The 27,795-nt window shown below is 44.2% G+C and overlaps 1 protein-coding gene across 1 annotated transcript in view; it reads right to left on the bottom strand.

Moving 5' to 3' along the window:
• LRPPRC (leucine rich pentatricopeptide repeat containing) overlaps positions 1–27,795 on the bottom strand; it is a 402,453-nt gene that overhangs the window by 272,304 nt on the left and 102,354 nt on the right. The window contains exons 15-16 of the mRNA XM_082250995.1: positions 24,093–24,120; positions 5,300–5,357 (exon numbers count right to left, since the gene is read on the bottom strand). Of these exons, the coding sequence (XP_082107121.1) occupies positions 5,300–5,357; positions 24,093–24,120 (86 nt within the window). The remainder of the gene's footprint in view (positions 1–5,299; positions 5,358–24,092; positions 24,121–27,795) is intronic.

The raw sequence follows: 27,795 nt of genomic DNA on the forward strand, positions 1-27,795 counted from the left end.
ATGACTAAACGGGTTTTCATTACAAACATCATTGAAGAGGAGCTTCAGTCTCCGCCCCCCCCAAAAAAAAAAAAATGTAAGTCAGCAGCTACAAATACTGTAGCTGCTGACTGTTAATATAAGGACACTTACCTGTCCAAGGAACCCGCACCGTCCTCACCCAAACTGGTTCTTCGCCGGTCTTTGGGTCTCCTGCATGTTTACCGTGGGCAGCCGGCTGCGATTCCTTGCAGCTTCACAGCCTGCTTCCCACTGCGCATGTGCGAACTACACTGTGCTTTGTGAACGATTCTGCAACCTTATGAGACCTGGGACTTGTCCCAGGAGGTTGCCGGCAAGAGGGGTTTAACTCTTGGTGGATCAGCCAGGGCTATCTGACCGAAAGTGGAAGGGGATACCTATCAAAACCAGTAGAAAAAAAAAAAAATAAAGAAGGGGGGAGAGGGCATAAAGCGGAACCTACTCTTTAGGGCGAAGTTCCACTTTAATAACTATACTACTAAAATGAGTCTGTATTGTAAATTGCCTCCAGCATTAAATTGCCTCCAGCATAGTTTCTTCTTGCTGGAAGCCACCATTTTTTGAAGCACAGAGCAGTCGCTTTCTATTGGAAATTTTCCCCCTCTCTTTCGTCTCAAAAACAATGTCACTTTATAGATTTTGCCAAATATGTTCATTTCCAGCCTTGACTGTATGTCTTGGCTTAGCTGGAGAAGAAGGCTGACAGAAGCTTTACAGTGCTGAAGTTATAGACTGCTAATGAGGGAGAAAGCAAAGAGAATTGGGGAGATATGGCACTATCCTCATTAACTCTTATGTCTCAATGGCAGCGGAGTTTGTCCTGTCACCTCTCCAGCTTTACATTTCTCCCTCCCTAATCCGTGTCACCTCAGCACAGTCTGTGTCATTCCTGTTGCTTTCTTCCCCCTTCAGCAACAGTAAATATGAAAGTTGTTAAATGATCATCCTGGTCGTTATTTTACACACAATGCTGAGAACAGAGAGCAATTGAGCATATGCAGAAAGAGTGCATTACTGAATTTTAAACAGTATAGGCACTTATTTTTAATGTTTTACATAGCTATACCTGCAAAAAGGAGCCAGCCTGAAGTGATATATCAGGACTTACAGTAATTTTAACTTTAAGAGTCCATAGACACTTTAAGCATACAAGTCAGTAAATAACTCCCCCGTCTCAGGGAACCCCTGAATATAATTTATATATCTAAAGCTTACCGTACATTAGTGTAATGGTCACTGGTAAGCATACATATGCTTATAGCTGAGGTCACTGGGAAGAATACCAGCCCTTACTCTTCTCCTATTAGCGGGTTAGATGTCAGCACATCTGTATGCAGCACACCTTAATGGCTCCTAGTCCTGCCTCTCCCACTCCCAGTATGAGATCTACTGTTTATGAGCTAGCAATATGCTGCTACCAAGTCAAATTCAGGTACTTACACTTACAAAAAAAGAGAACAGAAAAAAAGGAAAAACCGGTCAGGTTTTTATTGCTGTCTGTGCCACCCTCTACATTTGTTTTGTTACCCGTTACCACTGCAAATTAAATTTAAGAAAAATTTGGGTTGTCCCCAGAACGGTAACGGGAGAAGAAATCTTCAAAACAAAGACACTAGTTCTGGTGACAACCATGGAATCCCTCACTTCGAAGAGATTTTTTCTCACTTCTGTTTTGTCTTTAATTCCACTTTAATGACCTAACAATACCTAGCTGCACTTAATTGTGTTTTTATATCTGTCTGGAGTTCAGCTTTAATGAAAAACTCCAGTCTAATAGAAAAGAAAGTACTTTTTCATTTAGGAGAATGTTGGCTAAAAATTTCTCTCATGACCTAATTTCTTTAAAGTGAGACTAAACTTGGGTTTAAAAAGAAGTAAAGCCTCGTACACACGCACCGATTGTTGGCCGACCGATCAGCCGACTTTTGTCCAGTGTTGTTGTGTTGGTTGAAATGTGCTCTAGACTGCACACAAATTTTTTCGGCCAACAACAACCAACTTCAGAAGTGATGTCACGTGATGGTTTACTTTCCGTGTGTTTTTTCTTCTCTGAGCATGCCCAGTCTTGCTCATCTGATTTTTGTCGGCCGAAATCTGTACTGACTGACGAACAATCGGCCGTTCTGTTGACGGCCAACAAAAATTTTATAGCATGCACACCAGATTTTGTTCGGCCCGAAAAGTCGCAGTCGGTTGTCGGAAGCATCATACTAACAAGCCGACAATCGGCCGATCGGACGTTGGCCGAAAATTTACGGCCAACAATCGGTGCGTGTGTACGGGGCTTAACTCTATACAAGTGTGTAGTCTTAACTCAGAAAAGTCAGTTTTATTGCTCTCAGCCTTCTCCAAATCTCTTTTGTTTTTCTAGCTGTGATTTGACTTTCTGTTAGAACAGCCTTTCTCAACCTTTTCAACAGAGAAACCTTTGAAATAATTTTCTGGTCTCAAGGAACCCCTGCTATAAATTTCTATATCTACACCTCATGATACATTAGCGTGATGGTCAGTGGGAAGAATGACCCTGACGCTTGTGGTCATAGGGAGAATCCCCCTTACAGATAGCTAAAAAGTTATTACTTATCTGAGAGCCAGAAATTGCTCATTGTTCAAGGAACAACTAGCAACCTCTCAAGGAATCTTAGGGTTCCATGGAACCCTGGTTGAGAAACCTTGTGTTAGAGGGTGGCTACGTCCATTCTTCATGGTATAACTGTATGTAGGAATGTAGCCACCCTCTCTTGCTTGTTCCTGAGATGGACTAGGGATTTTGGTGTATGGTTCATCTCAGTAGCAAGCAAGAGAAGGTGGCTACATTCCTACATACTGTGGGACAATGTAGACCAAACATAGCCACTCTCTAAAGATCCCCAACCTTTTTGGCACCAGGGACTGGTTTCCTGGTTGGCGACCCTTGCTCTAAAAGGAAGCAAGAAAAAAGGAATTTATTTCAGGTACTTTTATAGCACCGTCAATTTACGCAGCATTTGGAGATTTGGAGGAGGCTGGGTGCCAAAGAAAGTACAGTTTTAAAATAAGCGTTCATAACAGGTTGGACTTTTTTTCTTTTTAAACCAGAGTTCAGTGTCACTTCCATGTTTCCTTTCACTTTAAATAGTTAATTTGGACCAAGCTGGTCCAAACTAACTATTTCCTTCACTAAGTGCTGCATTGTCTCTAAGCATTGTATGTACTGCATATAGTTTCAGCCACATACAGTGCTGGGTTCCAGCTTTGAGACAGAGACGTCTGGTCTCACACCCGGAATAATGCAAAGTCAGTCTGAGTGGTGCTGAGCCATTCATAGGCAGCTTTGTATTCTTTGGCTGAGGCAGAGAAAGTGATGTCATCAGCTCATCCCTCTGCTTCAGCCAATCAGAGGAAGTGTTGTTTTCATTACCAGAATACAAAGCTGCCTTTGAATGGCTGAGCGCCGCTCAGATCAACTCTGCAGTGGTTCGGTTGTGGGACAGGAAGTCTGTGTCACAGCAGGAACCCAGCACAGTGTACTGTATGTGGCTGAAGCTACATGCAGTACATACAGTGCTTAGAAACCCTGCAGCACTTAGTGAAAGAAGTAGTTTGTTTGAACCAGCTTGGTCCAAATGAACGATTTAAAGTGAAAGGAAACAGAAATCAGCTTTAATACCAAATACCCAAGGACTTTTTATTTTTTAAGTAAAAAAAAAAAATAGCTTGAAACAATCTATGATTGTCAAATATTGCTACAAGAATTGAAAATCAACATGTCTAGTAAGCAGTGCCAACTAAACTCTTTTAGGTCACCTAGCCACTTTAAGAAGATATCAGACTGTTTACTTTCCCTTTCAACACTTTGCACATAGTCTAAAGTAGGCCATACACTAGCGGATTTTAGAACCAATAAAAAGTCATACTAAAATTCTTGGTACATTGACTTGTCAAATCTTGTTTGAAAGTACAAAATGTTATCAAAATTTAGTTTGATTTTATCATTTTCTTTTGAAATGAATGCAATTTCCCAAACTAAAAACCACATTCACTGTTAAGAGATTGGTTCGTTCCTCACTGGAGTCGACACAAACGTCAATTTGATCCCATCAACAATTAGAAAATTTAACAAAAGTTCTTAAAATGAAAAATTACAAACAAAAGTTTACTAGTGTATGGCCAGCTTTATCTACCTGCTGAAACAGGAGACAGAACACCACAATTGAATAAAAAAGGTAAAATGCATTAAAAGGAAAACAATCCTGTGGTTTGCAAGCAAAGATTACAACTGTAAAATAATATTTTCTTTATATATATCATGCACATGCAGACTTGTATAAAGTACTCGAAATTTCTACTTGAGTAAAAGTACAAGTGCTCGATCAAAAAATTACTTGAGTAGAAGTGGAAGTGCTCGCAGAAAAAGTTACTTAAGTGGAAGTACTAAAGTATTCAACATTTTTTTTACTTAAGTATTGCAAGTAGTTTTTTCAAAAAATTTGCTACTTAAGTACTAAAAGTAAAAAGTACCAGTAGTTTTGAAAAAAAATTTCTACTCAAGTACTGAAAGTAGAAGTACAAGTACTGTGTTATGTAGTTATTAAAGAAAGAAGTCAAAAGTATGAACATCATATTGTTTTTATTATTTCAAATGATTTATTCAAATGATTAACCGGTGTTTGTTAGTAGTTTCTTGATGCACTTTAAGCGCTGTAGCATCATTTATTTGTTTGCTTCATATTTTCTTTTTATTGGAAAGATTTGGTATAGCAGCTTTAATTATACACAGCCTTTTTTTCGTATGCGCTGATTTACAAATGACATTATACACATTTTTTTGAGCTTTATGCAACCTGCCATCTACTGTTCTGGCAGTGGTAATTTTTTTAAAAGTAACGAGTAACTATGCAGCACAAAAAAAAAATACTTGAGTAGAAGTATCGAAATCATCGAAAAAATGTAGTGAAGTAAAAGTAGAAGTAGGAGAAAAAAATTCTACTCTAGGAAAGTACAGATACCGCATTTTGGTACTTAAGTACAGTACTTAAGTAGTTCTACTTCGTTACTATACATCTCTGTGCACATGTATTTACCATAATCATCATGAGTAATTGCATACAATCTGCATGTAAAATATGCAAAACAATCAACCATCTGACCGTAAAAGTATTATTTTAGTTTGCGCTGACTCTTTTTCTTTGAAAAAAGTAGCAATCACAGTTTACAGTCGTAATCCCTGCCGCCTACCACCATTACACACGAGAAGAGATTTACAGATACGTTACAATCACAGAAATTGAAACGCTACCAGTTTCACTTGAAGGTTTTTGGAGGCTGGAGCCATCCTGGTACAAGAGCTTTGTTATCTGTGGAGACAGAATAATGACCCATCGCAGCCAAGTGAGGAGAGCAGGAATATAAAACACACAGATACACAATGACAAATGGCCACTGAAATTGAATTCTCCAAATAATAAAGCATCTCTTCACGGACATATTGTTCCATGTGACACATCATAGTAATTTACGACAGAGGAAAATAAAGAAAACAGATCGAGACACAAAACGGCATACAAAGAGCATAATTTTCTGGCCAACTAAACCTGTTAACGCTGTCGTGTCCCAGGGTGAGAGGAATGCCTTGGAGCTCAAAATCGCCACGTGCTATAAAAATCACCGAAATGGCCATTGACAGCAATGCACCAAGTATCGGCTTAGCAATGGCATCGCAAAGTAGAAACAGAAGATAAAAGGCAGCACATGGATTAACCATCTTCAGTTTATTTAACATGGCAGTGCAAGGAGCAGTGATGAGCACACTGCAGTTGGAGGCACTTTACAGTCGTTGGACTCTCGAAATTTCATTCGCCATAAGTTACTGAAATTTAAGGGTTCATGCACACACAATGTTTTTAGCATTGCTTTTAGGGGCCTCTGGCGTTTTTTTTTTTTTCCTTCTGACTTTAAAACACCCCTCTATGTTAGCTTATGTGTCAATGCATACGTAGATGTTTAGAAGCAGAGAAAACAAAAAACATGGGATTTTTGTACTTACTGTAAAATCCAATTGTCTGAGATCGACGGCGGACACAGCGCTCCATAAATCATAACTACTGGGTTATATTGCCTCCTCCAGGAGTAGGACTAGGCAGAACAAAAACACCTGGCTTTGCCCATGGGCTTGGTATATAACCCCCTCCCTGCTCTAGGTAATCAGATTAGTAGCAAGCAGTATTAGAAGTGTCCATCAAACTCAGAGAAATAGATTTTTCGGTAAGTACAAAAATGGGATTTGTGACTTACCGAAAAATCCATTTCTCTGATATGCATTGACAGACAGCTCTTGCTCTTCAAAATTGCAGTTCCACAGAGGGATGGGTGCTGTGCCCGTCAATGAACATCAGAGAAATGGATTTTACGGTAAGTCAAAAATCACATTCTCTTTTTCGTTCATTGACGGACACAGCTCCTGATCTTCAAAACTATTGGGACGTGCAAAAGTAGTGTTATACATGAGGGGTGGGAACAGAAAAAAATAAAAAAATTCTCACGGCTAAACATTAGCCAACCAGGTAACAGGTAACCAAGTAACTCAACCAAATCAACTGGAGCCTACCTGAAAACAAAAAAAAAAAAAACAATACACCCTCCAAGAGGATCAGGTCATCTCGACAGCAGCCTGCAAAACCTTGCGGCCAAAACACGCATCCACAGATTCCAACACAACCACTTTACAAAACTTTGTGAAAGTGTGCACCGACGACCAGGTAGACGCCTTGCAAACCTGTGTTACCGACGCCTGATGAAGGAAGGCCCAAGAGACACTAAGCACCCGAGTATAGTGCGCCTTAACAGAGAAGGGCGAAACCTGACCCTTGATGGAATAGGCCTGAATTACTGTCTGTCTAATCCATCTGGAAATGGTCGCATTTCCAGATGGAAGCAGACAACCCTTTCCGAGGCCCATCCGTGAGCACAAATAGTGACTTCCTGAAAGACTCTGTAGCTGCCAGGTACACCCTAATTGCCAGGACCACATCCAGGGCATGCAAGGCAATTTCCTTCGGATGTTTAGGCCTGGGACACAGGGAAGATGACACGATGTCTTCATTCAAATGAAAAATCAATGACAACCTTTGGAAGGAACAACGGACAAGAGCGCAGAACCACCTTATCTCTGTGAATCACCAGGTGAGGTGAAGGAAAGGATAATGCCGCCAGTTCCGACACCCTGCACGCCGAGGTAATAGCCACCTTCTGAGAGTGTAGGCAAGGGAATCTCCCGAAGATTCCTAAATTGAGGTCCCAAGGCGGCAACAGAGACCGCACTGGAGGAACTAAATGTCTGACAGCCTGAAGAAAGGTTAGCACCAGGGAGTGTGTGGCCAAGGGTCGTTGGAAGAAGACTGCCAGAGTCGACACCTGGCCCTTGATGGTACTTAAGGCCAATTCTTGTTCAACTCCCCGTTGAAGGTCAACATCCGAGCCACCAAGAAGGAGCGAGGATGAACCTCAAGAGACTCAAACCACGCAACGTACGTCTTCCACGTACGATGGTAGATCTTCCTAGAAGTAGACTTCCTAGCTTTCAACAGCGTAGGAATCACTGACTCATATAAACCTCTATCCTTCAGCACCTGGCTTTTAACAGCCAAGCCGTCAAAGCCAGCGACTGTAAAGCAGGATTGGAAGATTGGTCCTTGGCACAGCAAATCCTCCCTGAGAGGAAGCTTCCAAGGAACGTCGGCGACCAAATGCACCAGATTAGCGTACCAAGCCCAGCGAGGCCAGTCTGGAGCCACTAAGAGAACGGGAATCCCTTCTGCCTCGATCCTGCGTAGAAGTCTTGGCAGAAGCTTGAGGCGCGTAAACAGATGATACTGACCCCACGGGGCCACCAGCGCGTCTGTGGCCTCCAGAGGATCCCGTGACTGAGCCACAACCCTCTGCACCTTTCTGTTGAGCCAAGATGCCAACATAACCACCTTGGGGATGCCCCACTGGGGAGACAACTGATGAAACACCTCCGGATGAAGGGACCACTCCCCTTAGTCCAACGCCTGCTGACTGAGGTAATCCGCCTGCCATTTTTCCACCCCGGGAATGTGAACAGCAGAGAGGGCTGGAATGAATCATTCTGCCCACCTTAGAATGCCAGCTACCTCCAGAGCCACCCGGACACTTCTTGTGTCCCCCTGGTGAGTGACATACACCACGGCCGTGGCATTGTCCTATTGAATGCGCACTTGGCATCCCTGAAGACGATCTGTCCAATGGTCCAGAAACAGTCTGATTGCTCGGAGTTCCAAGACATTGATCGGCAGTCTGGACTCTTCCAGTGTCCAGAGCCCCTGAGCAGAAATTTTGCTAAGGACGCCTCCCCAGCCGGACACTCTGGCATCTGTGGTGACCACTGTCCAATACAAGGGGAGGAAGGATTTCCCCAGACGAAGCGTCGGAGAACGAAGCCACCATATCAGGGACTCCTTTGTCCCGGATCCGATTGTCCCATTTGGCCAGAATCCTCCTTGCAGGGACCTCATATGGAACTGTATAAAATGGACCAGCCTCGAAGGTCGACACCATCAGGCCAAGCACCCGCATGCAAGTCCGGAGGGATGACCATCTGCTGGACAGCAGGAAAGGAATTGCAGCCTGCAATTTCTGGAGTTTGTCCAGAGGAAGAAGCAGTCTGACTATAGCCAAGTTCAGAGTCAGACCAAGATAGTCCAGCTTTGTGGACGGAACCAGGGGAGACTTCTGAAAATTCAGAATCCAGCCAACTCCCGCAGAGTCCGTATGGTTATCTTTAAGTTTCCCACCACAGCAGTAGGAGACTCACTTCCAGTCCTCCGTGGAACGCACGCCAGGACGGCGTTCCCGGAAGAGTTGTACTCTCTAAAGCGGAATCGGTCTGAATTTTTGTAAGTAGCATTACACTATTCACAATAAATAAATTGTTTTATGGACATCACGATGCCAGCCTTTTATTTTTGTTAGAGCCTTTAACCGCTTGCCGACCGCTGCACGACGATTTATGTCGGCAGGCAGCCCCTCACAGGCAAAGCGACGTAGGGCTCTGCTCTGCTCGCAAGTAGCCGAGTACCGCAATCCCCCTTTGGCGTAACAAAGCTAGCACCGGTGCAAACACTTATGTGAAGACCCAAGCAGCAGAGGAGGGACCAAAGGGCAACGCTACAAACGGATAATGCTCCTCTCCCATGGCAAAGCGGAGGAAGAGCTGGTGACAGGCACATATCGGAATGTGAAGGTAAGCATCCTTGATGTCGATAAAGGCACGAAGATCCCCCTGATGCAGGGATACCACCACTGTGCGATTGGACTCTATTGTGAACTTCTGTACCCGCACAAACCAGTTGGGCGCCTTAAGGTCCAGGATTGGATGCACCTTGCATTCCTTCCTGGGAACTGTAAACAGGTTTAAAGTAAAAACCCTGAAAACATTCCGAAGTCGGAACTGGGACAATTACACCCTGAAGTAACAGGTCTTGTACCGCCCCAAACAGACCCTGTAAGCAGTCTAAGGGACAGGCGCAAGTTGGAAGGAAAGAACCTTGCCAGGGGACAAAAGCCAAACTTGATCTTGTAGCCGGACCAAATGAATTTGTGGACACACTTGTCTTGTACCAGGGAAGTCCACGGGTCCGGAAACCAGCGAAGACGTCCCCCCACCCCTGATATGGACGAGGGCGCAACTTCATGCTGAAGGAGCGTTGTTCACGGTCTGGAGAAGCCCACTCTCGGCTTGGCAGACAAGGTTTGTTTGGATCCTCCAGAAGAGGCCCTGAGGCTTTGAGCCCTTGCCAGTCCACCCTAAGGGACAAAGAAACTTCTTATGATCTGAGAAGGAGGGCTCACGTCTACGATGAGGTTCCTTGCTCTTAGTAGCCTGTGGAAGAAAGGTACTCTTTCCCTCCTGTGAGACCTTTAATGATGTCATCGAGGGTAGCTCCAAACAGGCAATCTCCTTGAAAGGATAGATCAGTCAAGGCCTTTTTAGAAGTCTGGTCCGCAGACCAGCATTTTAGCCAAAAGAAATGCCGAAGGACCACTGCTGAAACAGAGAGAGCCGAGCCACTAGAGGAGCCGCATCCAAAGAGGCATCACAGATATACTGCAGCCCCTGGACCAGCTGGTCCGCCAGCTCAGCAAAGGTGGGCGGGAGCGGTTCTCCTCACAGCTCACAGAGTAAAAGTCTAGCCCACTCGGTCAGAGTTTGCGACATCAGGTCAATGGTGAATACTGGCCTCAGTGCTGAACCAGCCAGAGTGTTCATACATATTGCGGGCCACAGCCTCCACCTTCCTGTCAGCAGGATCCTTGTTCAACCTGGAAACTGGAGGTTACACCACCGGTGGAACAATCCACTTCCTAATAAGGCACTCATAGGGGTATAGCCTAGGAAATCGCTTAGGGACCCTAAGGGGAAGCTTTGGTCGTCCCCACACTTAAGCAAAATTTTTTCAAAATAGGCAAGGAAAGGAAACACCTTTGCCACTCTGGATGGCTTGTGAGTGCCAAAGGGAACCTGCAACTCAGTCATAGTTGCATCCTCCATCTTTAAGGTCTCATGCACAGATATAATCATTGTGTCCGCCAACGCCTATTCGTGCGCGGTTGCAGATGTGGAGGAATTATCCTCCCTATCGAGAGGATTCTGTGCACGTGGTTGCAGACCCAAGCAGGGTGACCCACGTCCGCGGCTGCCAAATTAGATTCCGGATCCGACGAGGCAGGGGAAGGCGGGGGACGCTTTTGCTAGCCCTTCCCCCGAAAGCCACCTCCACCCAGGACACAATGAACACCCTCAGTGCATGGATGGATGAATGGTTGGGACCCAGAGCGCCCCGCAACCTCAGAGAGGGGAACAGGTGGGGAGATGTGCTCCAAAGACTCCATGAGTCACCAGGGGGACTCCACAAAAAAGGTGTAAAACACTGCCCCCACCGCGCTGGCAACACCACCTAGTCGCAGGCACAAAGCACCAAGCGATCCTCAGCAGAGAGTGAGAGAACCCAACTAGACTCCCCACCCTGCAGAAACAGGCCCCTGCAGCCACCAGGAAAATCTGCACTGCACACTCGGCAATCAGGAAGTAAAAATATTCAGGAGTCAGCACCAGGAGAGGAGGAGGGGTTCCTACCGCCGACACACAGGGCTCCAATGTCGCCATTTTCAAACCACTGCAAAATGGCCGCCCAGTTACACAAACATGGCCGCCGTGCATAGAAACACAAAGGCTACAACAAAATGACGGCCCCGCCCAGCACCACAAGGCCTCCAGGGACCCAGGAGGGATCCCTAGGCCTCAAGGACAGACCAAGGCAGGATGGGGGGCCCTGGCAGGAGCCCCCACTAGGTAGAAAAACACACCTCCCTTCGCACAGCCAATTGTCCGGTCGCCTGCGGCACCCCCCCCCCCCCCCGGGGCCAATTGCCAGAATAGCGCCCTGCCCCCACCCCAGGAGGTGGACCAGAGCACCCAAACAGCCCCAGTGTAAGTGAAGCGGAGGTAGGATGGGGTACAGATGAAAGGGGGGTGCCTGACTGGAAGAAGAGGAACCCGGGGGTCAGACTGTCCTAAGGAGGGGTCCACGTCCACCCTAAAACCCCACAGGGGAGAGGGGAGAACGCTACTCCCCATACCAGGAATCGGGTGGGCACCGCTTCAGACAGAACCCCTCGTATGCGACCTTGCGAGGAATTTAACTCGCAGGCCAGCCCCCGTCCAGTGGGGCTATGTCATGGCCGACCTAGCGCGGAGCAAAAGTCTGCGCGTTCTTGCTGGCCAGACTGGGGTAACCACTGGATCTAGATTATCCAGCTTGACGCCCAGTCCGGCAGTTAATAGTAGATCTCACAGGAAAAATCCAGGAGAAAAAGTTTCTCTCTAAAAAAGAAAAAATTTGCAAGGACCAGAGATCCCACCAAGAAACTAGGTCCTTACTCCTAACCAGGCAAACAAAAAAAACTTGAGTACCTATAGCAGGAAGAGGGAGTATACCCCCTAGGACTGCCCGAAAGCGGAACCAGATTATTTTTTTCTGCCTAGTGTCCTACTCCTGTAGGAGAGAGTATAACCCAATAGTTATGAAGATCAGGAGCTGTGTCCATCAATGAACCAAAGAGAAATCCCATTTTCTCTTTTGTTCATCGACGGACACAGCGCTCCATAAATCATAACTACTGGGATGTCCAAAAGCAGTGCCAAAAGGGAAATGAGGGGTGGGGAAAACAACCCTAGGCTAAACATAAGTGCCCTTAACCAGGACACAGGATTCATTACTGGGTCACAGGAGCCCCGGCTGAAAAAATAAAAGTTTAAAGAAAAACACGCCTTTAAGAGGGAACAGCAGCCTGCAAAACTTTGCTGCCAAAAGAAGCATCCGCAGATGCCAAAGTAACTGCCTTATATAATTTTGTGAAGGTATGCACCGACGACCAAGTGGCCGCCTTGCAAACTTGCGATATTGATGCCTGATGACAGAAGGCCCAAGAAGCACTCAGCGCCCAAGTAGAAAGCTCCGTGACAGGGAAAGGTGGAGCCTGAACTTTAATGGAATAGGCCTAAGTCACCGTCTGTCTGATCCATCTGGAGAAGGTAGCCAAAGAAGCAGCCAGCCCTTTTCTTGGTCTGTCCGTAACCACAAAAAGAGAGTCTGACCTCCGCAAGGACTCCTTAGCTGCCAAATACACCCGAAACGCATGAACCACATCCAAGGTATGCAAAGCAAATTCCTTGGGATGAGCCAGCTTGAGACACAAGGAAGGCAACACAATGTCCTCATTCAAATGGAAGTCAGACAACTTTGGGCAGGAATGGTGAACAAGGACGAAGAACCACTTTATTCCTATAGACCACCAAATAGGGACTGCGACAGGATAATGCCGTCAATACCCTGCGGCTCAAGGTAATATCCACCAAGAATGTCACCTTCTGGGATAATGTAGACAAGGGAATATCCTGAATAGTCTCAAATGGAGGTTTCTGGAGAACCGAAAGCACTAAATTTAAATCCCATGGCGAGAAAAGAGATCGTACAGGTGGAGCCACATTTAGAACCCCCTGAATGAAGGTACCAACTAAAGAGTGAGTGGCTGGGGGGGGTCACTGAAAGAAGATTGCAAAGGCAGGCACCTGGCCCTTGATGGTACTGAAGGCCAACTTCTGATCAACTCCTCCTTGAAGGTTAGGATCCGGGCCACAGAAAAGGATCGAGGATGAGTGCCAACCGACTCGCATCAAGAAATGTACGCTTTCCAGACAAACCTCTATCCTTCAGTACCCGGCTTTCAATAGCAAAGCCAATAAAACCAGCGACTGTAAAGCAGGATGATCGATTAGCCCTTGAGACAACTGGTCTTTGCTGAGAGGAAGCCCCCAAGGGACGTTTACGGCCACCAGGATGATAGGAGGATCCTCGTTCTTGACTCCTCGCAGGAATTGGAGGAAGCCTGAGCCGAAGCTGATACTGGCCTTACCATGGCCCTTGGACGCCTGCGGCGTCTGTCTTAAAGCCCTGTGACATCGTCAAGAACTTCAGTATCCTCCTGTGGAGCCAAACCTGCTAAATGAGCTGCATGTAGGACTGTGCAAACAGAACTTTTTTGAAGTTGGATACCACCAGACTCAGAACCTGTATGCAAATCAGGAGAGAGAAATGTCTGTGTGAAATTTGTCCAGAGGAAGGACCACCCTGGTCAGAATTAAAATCAGACTTGGGTAAATCAATTCCCTGGACAGGGATAAGAGGAACCTTAGGTAGTCCAGACATCACCTGAACCTTTGCAGGAATTAAATCTGCACAGTGAGACTAAGGACTTAAAAAACCTGAAAAGAGCAAACGTTGCCCTCCTTTCTGAGTACTCCCAAAATAAACATTTTGCGAATCTCCTTGACGCGCACAAAATAAGTCCACGGGACCGGAAACCAGCAAAGATGTCCCCCTATCCCAATAATGGGTGAGGGCAGACCTTCATGCTGAAGGGGTCTAGTCTGCTGGTCCGGGGAAGCTAGCTCGAGGCTTACCAGACCATGGTTGCTCCCTGGGAAGATTTGAACAATCCATTTCCCTTATTCACCGTCCCAGAAGCACACATTTTTCGATGGGCTGAGGAGAGCCCCCATCTGCGACGAGGCTCCTTCCCTTGCCTTGACTGTGGCAGGAAGGTACTGTTCCCCCCCCCCCCCGTGATACCCTTAATGTCGTCATCCAGGGTAGCCTCAAACAGGCGATCGCCTTCTTAGAGGCTTGGTCTGTGGACCAATTCTTAAAAAGACAGCACGCGCATAATCACCACCACTAAAACAGAAAGTTTGGACAGCACAGCAGCTGTATTCAAATCTGCATCACAAATAAACTGCAGCCCATGGACCAACTGGTCCACTAAATCAACATAAGCAGTGGGGACCTGCTCACCCCCTAGGCTCTGGCGCAAAAGCTTGGCCCATTCAGTTAGCGTCTGAGAAACCAGAGCTGAGGCAAAGACTGGCCGCAGTGCCGAACCAGCCAGCCTCCGCTTTCCTGTCAGTCAGGTCCTTAAAGGATGGGGATTCCTCTACTGGGATCATGGTTGCTTTATTCAACCTGAAAACAGCAGGGTCCACCACTGGTGAACTAGTCCACTTTTTTAAAAGTGACACCGCAAAAGGGCAATGTACAGCAAAATATTTGGGGATCTCAAAGGTTAATTTTGGTTGTTTCAATTCCTTACAGAAAAACCTGTCAAAATAAGGCACATAAAGAAACACCTTTGGAGTATTACGCGTACCAAACGACACAGCCACGTCCGTTGCTACATCAGCCGCATCCTTCATTTTTAAAGTCTCACGCACTGCAGTGATAAGTGGGTCTACCAGCGCTTTTTTTATTCGCTGCTGCGAGCATGGAGAAATCATCCTCACTATTGGATGGATCTGGGGGTGTGATATTAAGTCCCCCTGGACGGGCCGCATCCACGGCAGCATCAGGCTCAAAATCAGTCGAGACAGACTGAGCAGGGGAGGGTGGGGGACACTTCATCCTGGGCCTTTGCTCACATGTCACTTCCACCCGGGACACTAAGGACTGTAGGCCGGCCATTAGTGCAACCACGGGAAGCTGGGGTTCCGAGGGACCTGCCACCTCCATGAGGGTATCAGTGGGGCAGATGTGACCCTGAGGCTCCATAAGGAAAGGAAGACCTTGCAGTACAAAAACAATCTTTTGGCCCCCACTAAAGGATCCCCCCCAAGGCTCAGGGTACCTATCAGCAGAGAGAGAGATAACATGGACCCCAAGAGGCTTCGGTCGTCTCCAGGACTAAGGGAAAATGGCCCCCTTGACATCATCGTGCTACACAAACATGGTCGCCAACGAGAGACCAGCCAGACTAGAGGAAAATGGCCACCATCAGCTACAAACGCTGAAGCATGCTGCCAGGATCTTCCCTGCGCCCTCTGCAAGGGGACCCCCCCCCCGAAGGTAGGACATGTTAGGGGAGACTACGCTGCGCACTCTGTACTGATCGCTGCATTGGGACACCCCTGCACTATACCCACACTGCAAACATTAGAGCATGCACCCCGGGTTTTGTTACACTGGGACCCCTCCAGACTACCAGGGCAGGACAAACACTATCCCAGGTCTGACCGTTCCTGTAGGTTATTCGCGTCCACCCCAAAAAAACGCCAAAAGGGGGAAGGGGGGACTGTACTTACCCTTCCATGGTGCTGGTAATGCTCCAGACAGAATCCTCGCCACCGAAGTGGGGGAGCGGTCAGCCAAGGAACTCAAGCCCGGTTGTATGCGACCCTGCAAGACATTTAACTCGCAGGCCAGCCTCTGTACATGAGGCTAGGTCGCGGCCAAACTTGCAAGCAGCTGCGGTCTGCACACGCTCGCTGGCTGGGCTAGGGGGGACCACTGGATCTATATTATCCAGCCAGTCGCCCAGCCTGGCATTTGATTGTAGATCTACCGAGAGGAAAAGAAAAAAAAAAATAAGGAAGGAGAAAAAATTGCTAGAACCAGAGATCCCAGCCGGGAGTCTAGGTCCTTACTCCTGATTAGACAGATTAAAAACTGATTACCTAGAGCAGAGAGGGGGGTTATATACCAAGCTGAGGATGGCCCATGGGTGAAGCCAGGTTTTTTTTGTTCTGCCTAGTCCTAATCCTGGAGGAGGCAATATAACCCAGTAGATATGATTAATAGAGCACTGTGTCCATTGATGAATGAATTTACATTACATGCAGCCAGTGACATCACTGGCACATGCGCTCTAAAGGAACGGCCACCCATGCCTTTCCTTCAGAGCCCTGTGTGGTGAACGTCGGCTCACGTACTCATGTACTGGAGCGACGTCATTGCGGCTCTGGTGAGTCACAGAGCTGTAGCTTGCAAACCAAAAAGCAAAACTGGTGCAGATGGGAGCCCCTGCAGCTTTGACATTGTGGCTCTGGAACAGCTTCGCTTTAAAGTGATTGTAAATTCTCTTTTTTTTTTTTAATAACAAACATGTTCTACTTACCTGCTCTGTGCAGTTGGTTTTGCACAGAGTGGCCTGAATCCTCCTCTTCTCAAGTCCCTCTTTGGTGCTCCTGGTCCCTCCCTGCTCTTGAGTGTCCCCACAGCAAGCTGATTGCTGTGGGGGCACCTGAGCCGTGTTACAGCTCTCTGTGTCTATTGAGAAACCGGGCCGCTACCCTCCTTCTCATTCCTGATTGGCTGACTGACATTGACAGCAGCGGGAGCCAATGGCGCCATGCTGCTGTCTCAGCCAATGAGGAGGGAGAGTCCCGGAAACTCGAGACTCTCATGCACATTGCTGGATCAAGATGGGGCTCAGGTAAGTATTAGCGGGGCTAAGGGGGGCTGCTGCACACAGAAGGTTTTTGTTATCATAATGCTTAGAATGCATTAAGATAAAAAATCTTCTGCCTTCAGAACCACTTCAATGAAAGTTTTCATGCCCAGAGTTAAGCTTAAGGCTCCATTCATACCATGCAGATGACACGGCGTGCTTGTGCGTTTCCGCGCACTTTCTGCGGCATTCCAACGCACTGTATGTAGAGCACCCCATTCAGTTTAATGGGCTGTCCTATATGCAAAGCCAATGAGGAGGGGATTCCCGGGCAGCCGAGACACTCCAGCAACATAGCTGGATTGAAATGGGCTCAGGTAAGTATTAGGGGGGCTGCTGCATACAGAAGGTTTATCTTAATGCATTAAGATTAAAAAAAAAAATCTGCCTTTACAATCCCTTTAAGGTAGGTTTCATATAATGTGCTTGTATGCAGTGCATTCTAGCACATTATGACTTTACCTTCCAGGTGTATACAACCACAATTGGATTACATACAAAATAAAAAGCAAAGATGGAACAGTTTCCTAATAAAAAGACGTCTACTCTCCTTTAATATGTACCATGTGAAGACATTGTTTGAGCAAGCGCTCTCTCCCCTGTGGTTCCCTGATAAATCTGTACTTGTTAAAACCCATTTCATAGTAATCCTAATAGAACAATTCATTCATTACAATAATCTACACTGGGCAGCGTACCAGCACTCATCTTATCTGTGCCATGAGATCCAATTAGAGGAATGTCCTCTATTCCACGGGTAGAGAAAACACAGAATGGCAAAGTGGGCACTGTGCTTTCCATTTTCTCAAAAAAGAACCAATAAATCTAAAGCACAAGGCAGTTTAAAGGGTCTTTAAAGAGAAATTGTACCCAACCTTTCTGTGAAAGCTTTTATTACTTTGCACAGAACAGCAAGATACAGGATGATTTATGTCAAATATCTCTACACAGGTAAAGGGACTTCTACAAATATTTCAAATGTGGATTGCAAAAGGTTGGACCGACTAGAAAATATTTCTAAAGGTCAGTTGCATTATGACTGGCACACTGGTTCTGGATTGACAGCACTCCACAACATGGGGATAAACCTTAAAAGAGTTCCACCCAAAAGTGGAACTTCTGCTCATTTGCTTCCTACCCCCCTCTGGTGCCACATTTGTCACCTTTCAGTGGGGAAGGGGGAACGTCTACCTGTTTTTGACAGGTACCCTTTCCCACTTCCGGGAGATGGCGCCACGCCGCTGTCCCTTGGAAGTTTGGCCCCCTCCTCCTTCCCCCGCCGCAGAGCCAATTCGAATGCGCATCGCACTTCACGCATGAGCATTAGGGACCGCACCGGCAATGGCGGCAGCAGCACCCGACAGCCGATGGAAACATCAGCTGCGGTGCCGACATCGCTGGACTCCAGGACAGTTAGGTGTCCTAATATTAAGTCAGCAGCTACAGAATGAGTAGCTGCTGACTTAATTTTTGGAGGGAAGGCTGGAACACAGCTTTAAAGTGGTTGCAAACCTCAAACATGGTATGAGCAAAGCATATCCTTCTATAGTGTGTAATTGTCTCAATTAAGAGCACTAAGTATCACTTTTGACTCCTGTCTCCTTCCTCTGCTATCTGCATAAATCACTTCTGACAAGTTTTCCTGACACCAAGAAAAAAATGGTGACTGGGAGGATCTCCAGCTGATTGACAGCCTCAGCTCTGTTCCCGTGTGCCCCTTCTCTCACTAAGCTCTGCAGAGTAACTTTAACTCTCCGTCCCGTTTTTCCTGAACTTTCAGACAAGCTTTATAATTCAGCACTTTGAACAGATGTAGAGAAGAGAAGTGCAAATAAAAAAGATACAACTTAAGTAGGAGGGTTTGTGTATCACCCAAGACCTGTGACTTCACTGGGTATATGTAAGGCTTTCCAACCACCAGTAAGGAGGGGAGAATACCCAGAGCTGGGAACCCAGGTGTATACAGTCCTATAAGAGTGCTTAACGAAAGGTTCAAGAGTCCAAAACTTTCAATGGTTCAGTAGTAGAAACCAAAGCATGCTAATCTCTGGTGGTTCACAATAGGAATTACACCATTAGAGAATGGCACATTGCATAAATTATACTTCCATTTTCTATATTGCATATGTTTGTTTTTATAGCCCTGAAAGAAAGGAGAGGAGAGAAGATCCTACCCCTAAATGTGTTGGCTGCTTTGTGTTCTCCTACTCTGAATTAAGTTCATCATTAAAACTTTGAACTCTTGAACATTTGCATCGCATGGTCATTGCATTGCGCACACAAGGCTTGCAGAGTGATATCATTGATGAGATTTCCTCTCAATCTCTCCAGTAGACACAGACTGCAAAATAATACTTTTTCAGCACAAGAGAGAAGGGTTAGAGCCGCTGTCAGGTCACTACTACTGTTAGCCCTTTGCCACCCATTCCAAGCTATTATTGCTGGGGGCGGGGGGTTCTGCCTGATCATGTGACCAATCTCAATCTCTGGAGAATGGGACTTGTCATTTGAAAGCACAATCGCTGTGCTCGGATTGCTGGCACGGAATTCTTTGGGCAGCACAGTGGCTAAGTGGATGGAACTTCTGCCAAGCAGTACCGGGCCAGTTCGAATCCCAACCACGGCACTACCTGTCTGGAGTTTGCATGTTCTTTCTGAGTCTGTGTAGGTTTCCTCCGGGTACTTTAGCTTCCTCCAACACTCAAAAGACATGCTGGTAGGTTAATTGGCTTCTGTCTAAATTGCCCTTTGTACAGTGCCTTGCGAAAGTATTCGGCCCCCTTGAACTTTTGCAGCCTTTTGCCACATTTCAGGCTTCAAACATAAAGACATAAAACTGTAATTTTTTGTGAAGAATCAACAAGAAGTGGGACTCAATCATGAAGTGGAACGAAATTTATTGGATATTTCAAACTTTAACAAATAAAAAACTGAAAAATTGGGCGTGCAAAATTATTCAAACCCTTTACTTTCAGTGCAGCAAACTCTCTCCAGAAGTTTAGTGAGGATCTCTGAATGATCCAATGTTGACCTAAATGACTAATGATGATAAATAGAATCCACCTGTGTGTAATCAAGTCTCCGTATAAATGCACCTGCACTGTGATAGTCTCAGAGGTCCATTTAAAGCGCAGAGAGCATCATGAAGAACAAGGAACACACCAGGCAGGTCCGAGATACTGTTGTGGAGAAGTTTAAAGCCGGATTTGGATACAAAAAGATTTCCCAAGCTTTAAACATCCCAAGGAGCACTGTGCAAGCGATAATATTGAAATGGAAGGAGTATCAGACCACTGCAAATCTACGAAGACCTGGCCGTCCCTCTAAACTTTCAGCTCATACAAGGAGAAGACTGATCAGAGATGCAGCCAAGAGGCCCATGATCACTCTGGATGAACTGCAGAGATCTACAGCTGAGGTGGGAGACTCTGTCCATAGGACAACATATACTGTACAAATCTGGCCTTTATGGAAGAGTGGCAAGAAGAAAGCCATTTCTTAAACAGATCTATAAAAAGTGTCGTTTAAAGTTTGCCACAAGCCACCTGGGAGACACACCAAACATGTGGAATAAGGTGCTCTGGTCAGATGAAACCAAAATCAAACTTTTTGGCAACAATGCAAAACGTTATGTTTGGCGTAAAAGCAACATAGCTCATCACCCTGAACACACCATCCCCACTGTCAAACGTGGTGGCAGCATCATGGTTTGGGCCTGCTTTTCTTCAGCAGGGACAGGGAAGATGGTTAAAATGGATGGGAAGATGGATGGAGCCAAATACAGGACCATTCTGGAAGAAAACCTGATGGAGTCTGCAAAAGACCTGAGACTGGGATGGAGATTTGTCTTCCAACAAGACAATGATCCAAAACAAAGCAAAATCTACAATGGAATGGTTCACAAATAAACATATCCAGGTGTTAGAATGGCCAAGTCAAAGTCCAGACCTGAATCCAATCGAGAATCTGTGGAAAGAGATGAAAACTGCTGTTCACAAACGCTCTCCATCCAACCTCACTGAGCTCGAGCTGTTTTGCAAGGAGGAATGGGCAATAATTTCAGTCTCTCAATGTGCAAAACTGATAGAGACATACCCCAAGCGACTTACAGCTGTAATCGCAGCAAAAGGTGGCGCTACAGAGTATAAACTTAAGGGGGCTGAATAATTTTGCACGCCCAATTTTTCAGTTTTTTAGTTGTTAAAAAAGTTTGAAATATCCAATAAATTTCGTTCCACTTTATGATTGATTGTGTCCCACTTGTTGTTGATTCTTCACAAAAAATTACAGTTTTATATCTTTATGTTTGAAGCCTGAAATGTGGTAAAAGGTCGAAAAGTTCAAGGGGGCCGAATACTTTCGCAAGGCACTGTATATGTATATAGGAATGTGTGTTAGGGATTTCTAAATTGTAAGCTCCTTGAGGGCAGGGACTGATGTGAATGTAGAATATGAATATGTAAATGGCTGCATAAATTGACATCAGTATAAAAGTACCAGTAATGATAAAATAAATACTGACCATGGGTGTTAAAGGCCAACCTCTTAGCCATTTTACATATGCAATATAAGGACAGCAAGAGGTTAAAGAAAAATGCCTGCACACCTGGTTCTAGTTTACTGCAATTCCATTAGGCTGGGTTCACACTGAGGCGGCTTCAAAGTTGCCCGACTCTGAAACCACCTCGTTCAACGTGACTACAGCGAGGCTTGCAAACGACTTCTCTAATAGAAGTCAATGCAAGTTGCCTCCAAAGTAGTGCAGGAACCTTTTTCTAAGTCGGAGCGACTTGAGTTGCTCCGATTAGAACGGTTCCATTGCACTGAATGGAGCGCGACTTGTCAGGCGGCTAATTCACCTGACAAGTTGCCCCAGTGTGAACCGGTACTTAGGACAATGGTTTCAGGGATGCACTGTGTCCCAGTAACCCATCAAACTGGAACCTGGTGTTGAGGGCATTTTCCTTCCACATTTGTGCATGGTACTATTGTATGCAGAGTACCCACTTTGAAACATCGACTGAAGTAACTGAGCAGGACAGATTGTTGCAATTTAGGTTACCATTACATTCCCATCCCTATAGAAAACCATTCCCCTTAATTCATTGTACTGCTGTCACAGGGAGAGAAGTGAGAAGAAAATCTCCCAATTGGGGTCATGGACAGCAGTAAACACCATACAAATAGTTACTCTTCAAGACTTTTTAAAACTAAAAGGTCTAGCTGGATTTGGGGCAGCACACACTGTTCCTCTTTAGTCATTCTACCTTTCTTCAAGCCCGTCTGTAACTATCTTTTAATATTTAGAGAAAGTGTCCAAATAAATAATCAGTGATAAAGTGCTCCAGTGTAGATCAAATGCTCCTTGAAAACGCCCTATTGGGAGGGTGAAACGCGTTGAAGCAATTCCGGTACGGCACCCGAGCCATCGTCACTTCCGGTTTACTTCCCTAACAGCCGTGGAACGTATGTTGATAGCGGCGCTCTTGGTTGATTACTGTGTATACCTTGCTCATTGTTTTACTCTTTTTGTGAGTATATTTTTTGCCTTAATTTAAATAAACTTTTGTAAAAACGGGCTTCACTATCCTGGTCCCCTTTTCTCTCTTGCCAACATTGTTTGGAGGAAACTTAGGACTGTCTATGGTGGGAAGGTGTATCCAGCCCCTGATCCTTGAGGAATTAGCCCGGATATTAAGAATTTTTAAAGTGTCCACAAGCTTATTAGACCCTCGCTGGGTCCACACTTTCTGGTGAGTAGGGGTCCTGGAGGGGTCACCACCACTTGGAGCACGAGTGTTTGATCTGCACTGGAGCACTTTATCACTGATTATTTATTTGGACACTTTCTCTATTTTATTACTAATTTTGGACATTTTATTGGAATTTTGCACATTTTTCTATTTGAGTCACATCATTATTTATTTGTGTCACCTTTATTAGTTCTTTATTCATTTATGCTAGCGATGTGTAAATTGATTACCTACATCCTATCTGAGTATATACTTGGTGAACAGCAGCTGCAACTTTATTGTAATTTATTTATAAATTTTCAGTTGTAGGGTTAGCGTGGGTTTAATTTTGTTTTATATATATCTTTTAATATTTAACAGTTTAATACAGGGCACTTTTCACCCCCTTCCTGCCCAGGACAGTTTTCAGCTTTCAGAGCATTCACATTTTGAATCACAATTGACCGGTCATTAAGCTCTGTCCCTTTTTAAATTAATATCATAAATTTATGTTTTTTTCCTCTTCACAATGGTCTGTTGCGCTTCCGTTGCAGCATTTTTGGTGCATATTTGGTCAGTTAAAAAAAAAAAAAAAAAAAGGCAAAAACACCTCCCTTTGGAAATGCATTGAAAACGTGGCAAAAACACAAAAAATTTAGCTGTGTTGCGTATTTGTTGCATTTTTTTGAGTCTCATGACCTATGAAATCCTCACTATAATTGCAGCATAATTGCGTGCTTTTTTCAGTGGCCATTATCGCCACCTTTTTTTCTAACGACAAAACGCTGGTAACCCTACTTTCCGCAGATCATTTTTGGCAGCTGATATATTGGTGCATCCCTACCTGAAATCTTTTGCAGTTTTCGCATTCTTAGCTATCTGCTATAAACTACAAAGCAACAACCCTCTATATAGTAGAGATGATGGGGGAGGAGGTAGCTGTAGCTTGAATCAGGAGAGGAAAGTAGACTAGGATGAAAATGCAGCTCCTCCATTAGGTACAGTCCAATGAAAGTGTTGTCATTTTAGGACAGAGATCTCCAAACTACGGCCCTCGAGCAGTTGCAGAATTGGCATGAGGCATTGTAAAACATCGACATTCACAGACATGATTATGCATGATGGGAATTGTAGTTCCTGAAATGAAGGGCCATAGTTTGGAGACCCCTGCTGTAGGACATAAAATTTGCAGGATCAGCGTGCAAAAATATAAGAAAAAAATAAAAAGCTAATGTAGTAACCGCATCAAAAGGACTGGCAAGATATTTTTTTTATTACATTTTTTTGGATTTAGGAACGCTTTAAAGAGCATAACCACATTCTAAAAGCACTTATAATTAAAAGCACACAATAAGAATTTAAAAGCAGAAACAAAAAAGTGAAATGATGAAAAAAAACAAAACACAAATTCACTTGAAGGATCAGTGTGGCAGAATATATTCCAAAAGATGGCAAAACACAAGATACAAAAAAAAAAAGAGAAAAAAAAACGATTAGTCTTACCTTTGCCAGCAGTTCAACATCGCTGCTCCTGTAGGTGGCAGCACAAGACAACAAATATCAAAGTCTGCGCACAGCATTACGGAGCAATCAGAGCAAGTTGCTTACAGTAACTTTGTCATAAAAACAAGGCATTTTTTACTCTTTAAGTGCATAATTATGTAAAGTGTTTTAATAACGATACAAAGTAGGTGCCATCATCTGGCGTCCACATAAATCATTTCACACCTTCCACTTTAAGTGCTGTCTGGGCACTGCTGCACCCAGACAGCTATAAAGTGGTTGTTCGTATATCACCTCCCATGCATGAATACCATTACTATAATATTTTCCTTTTTTATTTTAAAGATCCATAATTATACCACTCCACACTGTATAAAGTTAGCATTACTTATGTAGCCCAATACTTTGTTTTGTGAAAATGGAGACCAGAGACAAAAAACGAAATCCTTGCACAAAGAACAAATTCTGATCTTAAAAAAAAAAAGTACAGTACATCTTTACTAAAAGCATAGTAATGTCCAACTCCTGCAATTTCTCCAATATGTTCTCTAATGACATGTGCAAAGGTGTGTTATTTTGCACACTACCGCACGTGAATGGTGTAAACAGGACACCAAGAAAATGACTGCTTTCCAAGAGCACTGTTCACACCATACATGTGCAGTGATGTCCAGAAAAACACAGCTCAATAGACATATATGAACAAGCCATTTTATAGAGAGAGATACACTGTATATACTACGTTGATCATAATATATATATATATATATATATATATATATATATATTATATATAGAGTTGTATAAAGTACTCGAAACCCATACTTGAGTAAAAGTACAAGTGCTCGATCAAAAAGTGACTTGAGTAGAAGTACTAAAGTATTCAACATTTTTGTACCTAAAGCGGAGTTCCACCCAAAAGTGGAACTTCCGCTTTAGGTGGTCCTAACCCCCTGACATGCCACGTTTGGCATGCAATTTTTTTTGGGGGGGGAGCGGGTACCTAGTTTTGACAGGTACGCGCTCCCACTTCCGCTCGGAGCGCCGCGGCGCCCTGAGCGGAAGTTCTGCTCTCCCCCTCCCTCCCTGCAATCTTCTGGGACATGTCAAAGGTCCCAGAAGATTGCCGGCCAATCACGGCGCATAGCGCAACTCGCGCATGCGCAGTGCGTACCCGGCTATGAAGCCGCAAACTGTCACAGTCGGGTGCCCACAGCAGTGATGCCGGCGCCGAGGGAGAGGATCGAGGCTTCGGGCGGCCGCATCGCTGGACCGTTGGACTGGTGAGTGAAATGGCTGGAACTCCGCTTTAAGTATTGCAAGTAGTTTTTTTTTTTTAATTTTGCTACTCAATTACTGAAAGTAGAAGTACAAGTACTGTGTTATGTAGTTATTAAAGAAAGAAGTCAAAAGTTTGAACATCATATTGTTTTTTATTATTTCAAATGCAGCTTTTATTTATACATACAGTAGCATTTATTTTCGTATGCGCTGATAATACACATGTTTTGAGCTTCATGAAACCTGCCATCTACTGTTCTGGCAGTGGTAATTTTTATAATAGTAAAGAGTAACTATGCAGCACAAAAAAAAAATATCGGAGTAGAAGTATTGAAATCATCGAAAAAATGTAGTGAAGTAAAAGTGGAAGTAGGAGGAAAAAATTCTACTCTAGGAAAGTACAGATACCGCCTTTAGGTAAGTACAGTAGTGAAGTAGTTCTACTTAGTTACTATACATCTGTGTGTGTGTATATATATATATATATATATATCTCCATCCTGTGTGTATACAGCTGTGACCAAAAGTTTTGAGACTGACACAAAAAATTATTTACACAGTCTGCTGTTTCAGTGTTTATTGATTTTTTTTTTTGTCAGATGTTACTATGGTATACTATACTACAAGCACAATTACATGAAGTTTATGCAGAGTCAATATTTGCAGTATTGACCTTTCTTTTATAAGACCTCTGCAATTCGCCCCTGGCATGCTGTCAATCAACTTCTGGGCCACATCCTGACTGATGACAGCCCATTCTTGCATAATCAATGCTTGGAGTTTGTCAGAATTTTTTTTTTTTTTCACCGGTCTCGTGTGAATTGGCCATAAAAGTTCTCAATGGGACTAAGGTTTGGGGAGTTTCCTTGCCATGGACCCAAATTTTTATGTTTTGTTCCCCAAGTCACTTCGTTATCACTTTTGCCTTATGGCAAGGTGCTCCATCATGCTGGAAAAGGCATTGTTCCTCACCAAACTGTTCTTGGATGGTTGGGAGAAGTTGCTCTCGGAGGATGTTTTTGTATCATTCTTTATTCATGGCTGTGCTCATAGGCAAAACTGCAAGTGAGCTCACTCCCTTGGCTGAGAAGCAACCTCACACATGAATGGTCTCAGGGTGCTTTACTGTTGGCATGACACAGAACTGATGGTAGCAATCTTCTTTTCTTCTCCAGACAAGGTTTTTTCTGGATGCCCCAAACAATCAGAAAGGGGATTCATCAGAGAAAATTACTTTACCCCAGTCTTCAGCAGTCCAATCCCTGTACCTTTTGCAGAATATCAGACTGTCCCTGATGTTTTTCTGAGATATGTGGTTTCTTTGCTGCCCTCTTGACACCAGGCCATCTGCCAAAAGTCTGCCTCACTGAGCGTGCAGATGCACTCAAACCTGCCTGCTGCCATTCTTGAGCAAGCTCTGCACTGGTGGTGCCCCGATCCCACACTAAATCAACTGTAGGAGAGGGTGCTGGCGCTTGCTGGATTTTCTTGGGAGCCCTGAAGCCACCTTCACAAATGCAGTGGAAATGTTTTTTATGAGATTAAGTTAATTTTCATGGCAAAGGACTTTTTAATTATTTGCAATTCATCTGATTACTCTTCATAACACTCTAAAATATATGCAAGTTGCCATCATAAAAACTGAGGGAGCAGACTTTGTGAAAATTAAGATTTGTGTCACTCTCAAAAACTTTTGGCCACAGCTGTATATATACACACATACAGTATATATATATATATATATATATATATATATATATATATATATATATATATATATATATATATATATACATACACACACACACACACACACACACACATATTATATATATATATATATATATATATATATATATATATAAACATACATATATACACACATATATACACATACACACATGCATCTCAAAAAATTAGAAAATCGTCAAAAAGTTAATTTTAGTAATTTAATTCAAAAAGTGAAACTCATTTTGTATAGAGATTCATTACATACAGGTTGATATATTTCAAGTATTTCTTGCTTTTAATTTTGATAATGGCTTACAGCTAGTGAAAACTCAAAACTCACCATTTCAGAAAATTAGATTACATAAAAAAAAAAAAAAATGATTTTTAACTTACCGTAAAATCTATTTCTCCGATGTTCATTGAAGGACACAGTTCCTGTCATTCTTGACCATTGGGTTATACTGCCCCTACAGGAGTAAAAAAACTAGGGAGAAAAAAAAAAAAAAAAAAAAACTTATGGCTACACCCATGGGCAGTCCCAGGTGGCACACTCCCTCTCCCTGCTATAGTCACTCAGTTTTGTTCCAAGCAATGTCAGGAGAAATAACTCCACAAAGGGGTGAGTGCTGTGTCCGTCAATGAACATCAGAGAAATGGATTTTACGGTAAGTCAAAAATCCCATTTTCTCTT

The sequence above is a fragment of the Pelophylax lessonae genome (genome assembly GCF_965119305.1).
Source record: "Pelophylax lessonae genome assembly, chromosome: 3".
Lineage (NCBI taxonomy): Eukaryota > Metazoa > Chordata > Amphibia > Anura > Ranidae > Pelophylax > Pelophylax lessonae.